The 8,840-nt window shown below is 40.6% G+C and overlaps 1 protein-coding gene and 1 non-coding gene across 3 annotated transcripts in view; both read left to right on the forward strand.

Moving 5' to 3' along the window:
* The window catches only part of HHIPL2 (HHIP like 2), a 25,500-nt gene that overhangs the window by 5,234 nt on the left and 11,426 nt on the right, over window positions 1–8,840 (forward strand). For both annotated transcript variants that reach the window (XM_077745310.1, XM_077745311.1), the window contains exons 4-5: window positions 2,795–3,126; window positions 3,935–4,061. In XM_077745310.1, coding sequence (XP_077601436.1) covers window positions 2,795–3,126; window positions 3,935–4,061 — 459 coding nt within the window. The remainder of the gene's footprint in view (window positions 1–2,794; window positions 3,127–3,934; window positions 4,062–8,840) is intronic.
* Window positions 1,160–1,266, forward strand: LOC144216043 (U6 spliceosomal RNA). The gene has a single exon (XR_013330552.1). It is a non-coding gene; the product is annotated as a U6 spliceosomal RNA (small nuclear RNA).

Here is an 8,840-nt window from a genome sequence, read left to right on the forward strand (position 1 = left end):
CCCCCATCCCCCCCCCCCCGTCTTTCTCTCAAAAATAAATAAATAAACATTTTTTAAAAGAATGTAATTCTAACATCCCACAAGGGCAGGAATTTTTATCCACTTTGTTAATTGCTATATCCCCAGCACCTAGAATAGTGCCTGGCATGGTCAGGCACTTGAGAAATACTTACAGGATGGATGAGTCCTATGAAGTGTAGGTATTATGATGGTCATTTCACAGCCAAGAAAATAGAGGCAGAGAGGAGTAAAGTAGCTTGTCCAAGGCTACACAGCAAGCAAGTGGCAGAACCAGAATTTACACTCTGAGAATCTGGTGCAAGAGAACCTAGTGAGGGTTCTGCTGACCTAAATAAAAGTCACGCAAGGGGCGCCTGGGTGGCTTAGTCGGTTAAGCGTCCGACTTTTGCTTAGGTCATGATCTCGCGGTTTGTGGATTCGAGCCCCGCGTCGGGCTCTGTGCTGACTACCAGCTCGGAGCCTGGAGCCTATTTCAGAGTCTGTATCTCTCTCTCTCTCTGACCCTCCCCTACTCACGCTGTCTCTCTCTCTCCTAGAAATAAATAAAAATATTTTTTTAAAAAGTCACGTGATCCTTCTTCCCTTTGCACCATCAAGTTCTTGAATCTTGTTATCCCTAGTAATAAAATTTTAAAGTTCTAAGAATCAAGAGCTAACATTTGTCAAATGCCTTTACCATGTGCTGGGAATTGCCTTACAGGCTACATACAAGATACCTCCTTTAACCCTTACATTGTAACCACTCTGCAAAGTAATGTTTCTCTCCTCTGCTTTACAAATGTGGAAACTGAGGCCCAGAGACCACAGTTGCTAGCAGAGCCTCTCTACAAGCTCTGTTCTTTCTGTGACCACAGTGCTATATGAAGAATAGAACAGCTGTTTATGGTTTTTTTAATTTTTTAAATTTATTTCTGAGAGAGAGAGAGAGAGAGACAGTGTGAGCAGGGGAGAGTCAGAGAGAGAGGGAGACACAGAATCTGAAACAGGCTCCAAGCTCTAAGCTAGCTGTCAGCACAGAGCCCGACGCGGGGCTAGAACCCACCAACCGTGAGATCATGACCTGAGCTGAAGTCGGACACTTAACTGACTGAGCTACCCAGGCACCCCCAGAACAGCTGTTTAAAAATTCATACTATTGGTGCCCGAGTCGGCAGCACATATACTGAAGTCAGAACACTGTAGAGAAGATTAGCAGGGCCCCTGGGCAAGGATGAAGTGCAAATCTGTGAAGAGTTTCTGTAATAAAAAAAAAAAAAAATTCAGGGGTGCCTGGGTGGCTCAGTCGGTTAGGTGTCCAACTCTTAATTTCGGCCCCACTATCATGATCTCATGACTTAGAGAGTTCGAGCTCTGCATCGGGCTCTGCGATGGCGGTGTGGAGCCTGCTTGGGATTCTCTCCCTCCCTCCCTCTCTGCCCCTCCCCCACTCACGCTGTCTCTATTTCAAAATAAATAAACTTAAAAAATAATTCACGGGGCCTGGGTGGCACAGTTGGTTAAGTGTCCAACTTTGGCTCAGGTCATGATCTCACGGTTTGTGAGTTCAAGCCCCGTGGCAGGCTGAGAGCTCAGAGCCTGGAGTCTGCTTCAGATTCTGTCTCTCCATCTCTCTCTGCCCCTTCCCTGCTCATGTTCTGCTTCTCTCTCAAAAGTAAATAAACATTAAAAAAATTCTTTTAAACTTCATAGTGCTAAAACAAACCTGAGAAAAACCATTCCATCGAAAACATTTTAAAAACTGAAACAACAGCTTGCTTGCTCAAGGTCACGTGGGCCAGGATCACATCAAACTTTTGCCTGGTAGTTAGTTCTCTGTAAGCCAAAACTTGGCAAATCTTAACATTTTGCATATATATATTGTATAGACATAACTTTATATATATATGTGTGTATCACACATATATTTATAATATGTGTGTGCGTATAAGATTATGTCTCCCCATGTGATTCCTACAGTTGTTTGGCATCAATAATCAGTAGGTCCTCCTGGGTGGTCTCTGGTCTTGTGACATTTTATTTTACCTTATTTTCTATTTTATTATTTTATTTAGTCTGAAAGTCTGAATACTTAACATAAAATCTACCCTCTTAAAAGATTTTAAGTGTAACAAAATTTTTTATTTTTTAAATGTTTTTATTTCATTAATGTTTATTTATTATTTTTGAGAAAGAGAAGGAGAGAGAGAGGGGGTGAGAGGGAATGAGTGGGGGAAGGGAGAGAGAGCAGGGAACAGAGGATCTGAAGCGGGCTCCGCACTGACAGCAGAGAGCCTGATGCTGGGCTCAAAGTCATGAACTGTGAAATATGACCTGAGCTGAAGTCAGACGCCTGACGTACTGAGCCACTCAGGTGCCCCTGAAAGAAATTTTTAAGTGTAAATACAATATTGTGAATTATAGGGACAATGTTGTACAGGAGATCTCTAGAACTTTCTCATCTTGTAAACAAACGTCCAACTGGCATACGAAAATATGCTCAATGCCACAAATCATCAAGGAAATGCAAATCAAAACCACAATGAGATATCACCTCGTATCTATTCGGATAACTATTACCCCCGTCCCCCGCTCCCCCACTTCCAAAAGATAGCAGGCATAGCTGAAGACGTGGAGAACTTTGCATACAGTTGTTGGGAATGAAAAATAGTGCAGCTACTATGGAAAACAGTATGGAGATTCTGTGAACACATTACAAATAACACTAGCAAATGATCCAGCAGTCCCATTTCTGGGTACTTAATCTGTGCCTATTTCCCGGCCCTCTTTCTTTCAGAAGTTCCCTGCTGGGGAAAGTGTTAAGGATCGATGTGAACAGGCCAGGCTCAGATGGAAAGCGTTACCGAGTCCCCTGGGACAATCCATTTGTCGCTGAGCCAGGGGCCCACCCTGCTGTCTATGCCTACGGGATCCGAAACATGTGGCGCTGTGCCGTGGACCGGGGGGACCCCGTCACGCGCCAGGGCCGAGGCCGGATGTTCTGTGGGGACGTGGGACAGAATAGGTTTGAAGAAGTTGACATCATTGTGAAAGGCGGAAACTATGGCTGGAGGGCAAAGGAAGGGTTTGAATGTTACGACCGAAAACTTTGTCACAATGCCTCTTTGAGTAAGTAGGAAGCCTCTGGGCGATTCTTGAATGAATTGAGGGGATTGGAGGTGGAGGTGGGGGAATAAAACCTGGGAATGTTCTGCCTGCAGGGTCGTTGAGGCGCCCTTGTTTTTGTCCTATGGGTTATAGCGTTGGCCAGGAGCATGCTGGGTAGTGCTTCTTAACCTGACGCATTTGAATCTTGGGTGGATTGAAGGAGCGGGATTGGCCTAGGAAACGAGATTTTTTAAATAAATTACCCACATGATTTTTAGACATACTGTCTTGAGGACCACTCACAGAGGCAAATTGGTGGCTGTAGGTTTTTAATTTATTTCCCAATTGGAACAGCGCACTGAAATGACCTTCTAGATATAGTCAAGTGCTATAGTCGATATATAATCCCTAAACATCAATAATTAAGGTGTGCTTTGGTGTACCTTGTCACCAGTGTTTTTGTCCCTCTAGGTTACAAAGGAGTCTTACAGAACCTCTTACAGACAAGTTTTTCAAATCATTAAAGTTGAGTGTCTGCCATGTCAGCCTAGGGGTAAAATGAGGTGTGTGGATTACCTGGTCACTGCCTCTTAGGTGGGGGAATTTTCGGCCTCCTCTCTGCTTGCAGCAACCAGTCAAATGGGAAGCTCACCAATATTGTGGCTGGTCTGTTGAGAAAAATTAACATGATTATCTCTGCTGCCTGCCCTACCAAAGATCAAGAAATCGAGTGTTCTCCACTCAGTCAGGCAACTGCATTATAAAACCCCATCTTCTTCCTCGAAGCACTCAGGTTTTTAGCCACAATACTCTCTTTGTTCCTGGACAGATGACATTCTGCCAATCTACGCTTATGGCCATGCAGTGGGGAAGTCAGTCACCGGAGGATATGTCTACCGTGGGTGTGAATCCCCAAATCTCAATGGCCTCTACATCTTTGGGGACTTCATGAGTGGGTAAGAAAGAATTAATGTCTCCCTTCATTTTTTTTTCTTTTTTTCCATACTTCTTTTTTTTTTTAATGTTTTATTTATTTCTAGGAGAGAGAGAGAGAGAGAGAGAGACAGCGTGAGCAGGGGAAGGTCAGAGAGAGAGGGAGTCACAGACTGAAACAGGCTCCAGGCTCTGAGCTGGCAGTCAGCACAGAGCCCGATGCGGGGCCCGAACCCACGAACCGCGAGATCATGACCTAAGCGAAAGTCGGTCGCTTAACCGACTAAGCCACCCAGGCGCCCCTCCCTTCATTTTTTAAAAAAAATTTAACATTTGTATTGAGATATAAATTACATGTGGTAAGATGCAATCTCTAAGAGCACAGTTGGATAAAGTTTTACAATATGTGCACTTGTAACTATGTCAACATGCTGAATGTTCTATGTCACTCTAGAAAGTTCCTTCTTGTCTATTGCCTGTCAATACCACCCCTTTCTCTCTGACACACACACACACACACACACACACACACACACACACGTATGCCCACCAGTCAGAGATAACCACTCCCATCACACATTAATTTTGCTTCTGGAACTTAATACGCATGGAACCATATATATGTATTCTCCTTTTGTACATGTATGGCTTCTGACATTCCATAAGGCCAGTGAAATTCATCACTGTTGTCACATGTAATCAGGAGTTTTTTATTGCTTTGTAATATTCAATTGCATGACTACCACAAATTATCAATCTATTCTCCTATTTTGGGCTTTTCCAGTTTTTTACTGTATATTTATTTTATATTTATTATATATTTGTTATATATATTGTAAGTGTGTGTGTGTGTGTATGTGTGTGTGTGTATTAGGCTTGTATTTGGCTACCTTGTCAAGTCCTTACTAGTTCTATTNTTTTTTATGTAGAAGATCACTTTGTCTATGAATATAGATACTTTTCTTTTTCTGGATTGCAAGCCTTTTATTATCAACTTATTGCTTCATCTTAAACCTTCAGTACAACATTGGATAGAAGTGGGGGAAAGCATTCCATTTTCACCAACGAGTATGATGTCCTTTGTAGGTGTTTGTACATGTTCTCTAGAAGGTGAGGAAGTTTCCCGTCCATTCTTAGTTCACTGAGTCTGTATTAGGTATGGCTGTTGTGTTTTGTCAAATGCCCCTTTACATCTAGTGAGAGAGTCATGTGTTTTTTTTCATTTTTAACATAATGGATTGCATTGATTGATTTTTTTAAATCAATGGCAAGAAGCCATCTTGCATTTCTGGAAGATACATGACTTGGTCATGATGTATTATTCTTTTAACATACTGTTCGATTTGCTTTACTAGCATGTTGTTTGAAAAATTTGCATCTCTGTTCGTGGAGGGATAGTGAGATATAGTTTTTATTTCTTGGAATATCTTTGCCAGATTTTGGCATCTGGGTAATGCCAGCTTTAGTAGAATGATCTAGAGAGTGTCTTCTCTTCAGTTGTCTGGAAGAGTTTGTGAAAGAGAGGTATTGTTTCTTCCTTACACGTTTCTTCCAAGTGAAGCCATCCAGGCCTAATGTTTTCTTATAGACAATGTATAGTTGGGTCTTGGTTTTTGATCCACTGTGGAGATCTCAGTTATTTGTTTGTTTGTTAATAATTTCTTCTTTTAATTGGTGCATCTGGACCATTAACATTCAAAGTGGTTATGGATGTCATTGGATTAAAATCTACCATATTCATTACTGCTTTCTATTTGTTGCCCTTGTTCTTTGTTCCTATTTTTTGTCTTTCCACTCCTTTTCTGCCTTTTGTGGATTTGAGCATTCTATATAATTTCATTTCTCCCCTTTCCTAGCATATCAGTTGTACTTTTTTTTTTTTCTTTTTCGGTGGTGGCATAGAGTTTACAATATACATTTACAACTAACCAAAGTCCACATTCAAATAGCATTATACCCCTTCAGGATGGAAACTGAGGTCACTGATTTGAGATTGTCATCTTTTCTAATACCTATGTTTAGTGCTATAAATTTCCCCTCAAGTACTGCTTTAACAGCATCCCATAAATTTCAGTTTATTGTGTTTTCATTTTCATTCAGTTAAAAATAGGAGCACCTGGGTGACTCAGTCAGTTAAGCGTCCGACTACAGCTCAGCTCATGATCACACGGTTCGTGGGTTCGAGCCCCAGATTGGGCTCTGTGCTGATGGCTAGCTCAGAGCCTGGAGACTGCTTCAGATTCTGTATCTCCCTCTCTCTCTGACCCTCCTCTGCTCACGCTGTCCCTCTTTCTCTCAGAAATAAATAAAACATTTAAAAATATTTTCTAATTTCCCCTTGGCTTATTTTCTCACAAGTTAGTTTGAAGTGTGTTATTTAGTTTTCAAATATCTGAAGATTTCCTGAGATCCTTCTGCTATTTGATTTATAATTTAGTTTGATTATGGCCACAAATGTACCGTATATGATTTGGGAGATTACTCTGGATTGCCTAGGTAGGTCTTAAATGTAATCACAAATATCATTAGAAGAAGGAGGTAGACAGAAATTTGAAGAGAGAAGAGGTAGAAGTCAGTGTTAACAACAGAAGCGGTGTGATGAGACCATGAGTCAAGACATGAGGACAGCTTTTGGAAGTTGGAAAAGGCAAAGAAATTGATTCTCCTTTAAAGCCTTCAGCACCTTGATTTTGCTCCTGTGGAACCCACTTCAGGATTTTGGCTTCCCAAACTGTAAGAGAATAAATGTGGGTTATTTTAAGCCACCACGTAGGGGTAGTGTATTACAGTGGCAGTAAGAAACAAATATAGCTACCATTCCCAATACTCTTCATTCCTTTCTGTATATTTCCTTCAGATGTCATTTTTTTTTAATGCTGGAAGAATTTCCTTTAACATCTTTTGAACGATGAGTCCATTGGTGATGAATTATTTCTGCTTTTGGTGTCGTTTTTCCCTTCATTTTTGAAAGATATTTTTGCTAGATATAGAAGTCTATGTTGACCTTTTTTTCTTTAATTCTTTTCTTAAAAGATTATTTATTTTGAGAGAGGGAGAGAGCGAGCAAGCAGGGGAGGGGGGCAGAGAGAGAGGATCCCAAGTGGGCTTTGTACTTTTAGTGCAGCTGTGGGCTCAAATCCATGAACGTGAGATCATGACCTGAGCCGAAGTCACTAGTGGATGCCTGAACCTCCCAAGTCCCCTTCTTTAATTCTTTAAAAATATTGTTCATTATATTGTTTTGTCTTAATTCCAGTGAGAAATCTCCTGTCATCCTTATATTTGTTCCTCCATATTTTTGTTCCTCCATATTTAATCTGCCATGTTTTCTCTGGTTGTTTTTATGATTTTCTCTTCATCATTGGTTTTGTGCAATTTCTTTGTGATATATGCTGGTGTAGTTTTCTTCATATTTCTTGTGCTTAGATTTGGTTGAACTTATTGGATTGTGAATTTATAGCTTACATCAAATCTGGAAAATTTTTGGTTGCAATTTTTCAATTATTTTTTCTGTTTCCCCACTCTGTTTTTTCTTCTCATTTTATACACGAATTATGTGTATAGTAGGCTGCTTAAAGTTTTCCCACAGCTCACTGACAATCTATAAGTGTTGAAATTTTATTGTTTTTTTTGTGTTTAATTTTGGATAGTTCCTATTCCTATGTCTTCAGTTCATGAATCTTTTCTTCTACAGTGTCTAACTTGCCATTCATTCCATCCAGTGTTTGTTTTTAAATCTCAAGCACTGATTTTTTTTTTTAATCTCTAGAAACTTTTTGGGTGTTTTGTGTATCTCCCATGCTTCTTCTAACTTTTTTTAATGTTTTATTTATTTCTGAGAGAGAGAGAGACAGAATGAGCAGAGGAGGCTCAGAGAGAGAGGGAGATACAGAATCTGAAACAGGCTCCAGGCTCTGAGCTGGCTGTCAGCACAGAGCCTAATGTGGGTCTCAAACCCACGAACCGTGAGATCATGACCTGAGCTGAAGTTGGTCGCCTAACTGACTGAGCCACCCAGGCTCCCCTAACTTTTTGAACATATAAAATCATAGTAAAAATCTCTGTTTTAATGGTCTTCGCTGCTGATGTTAACATTTGTGTCAATTCTTTGTCAGTTTTGATTGATTTTTCTCCTTATTATGGTTTGTACCTTCCTCCTTCTTTACCTGCCTAGTAATTTTTTATTGGATGCCAGACATTGTAAATTTAACATTGGGGGTGCTGAATATTTTTTGTGTCTCCATAAATATTCTTGAGCTTTGTTCTGGGACACAGTTCAGTTACTTGGAAGTAGTCTGATTCTTTCAAGTCTTGCTGTTAGTATTTGTTATGTAGGACCAATGTGGTGCTTATTCTAGATCTATTCCTTAAAATCGAGGCAGGACTTTCCTACAAAATCTTCCCAATGCCCTGTGAATTATACCTTCACTGTGCCTGACCCTGAGTAAGTGCCAGGTGCTTTTCTTTCTAATTTTTTCCCTGATTTAGGTTGTTTCCTCACATGTATGTGCTGTTAAGTATACTGATGGATACTCAAGAGGGACACTTTGCAGATCTCTGGAACCTATTCTCTGTGCTGCCTTCTTTTCTCCAATATCTGCCCTGAAGACTCTTCCTGGATAGGTCTTCCTGCACTCTTATCCCTGTCTTTTCAACTCAAGGAGTCTGCTGGCTCTGCCTGTGTTTTCCTTCCTCAAGCTGGAAACTTTTTCAAGGTAGTAAGCTGGCACAACTTTGGGGTACCCTCTTCATTTCCCATCTCATAGGGAACATAACCCTTTGTTGTCTGATCGCCAATGTCT

The sequence above is a fragment of the Crocuta crocuta genome, unplaced genomic scaffold (assembly GCF_008692635.1).
Source record: "Crocuta crocuta isolate KB4526 unplaced genomic scaffold, BGI_CrCroc_1.0 scaffold757, whole genome shotgun sequence".
Lineage (NCBI taxonomy): Eukaryota > Metazoa > Chordata > Mammalia > Carnivora > Hyaenidae > Crocuta > Crocuta crocuta.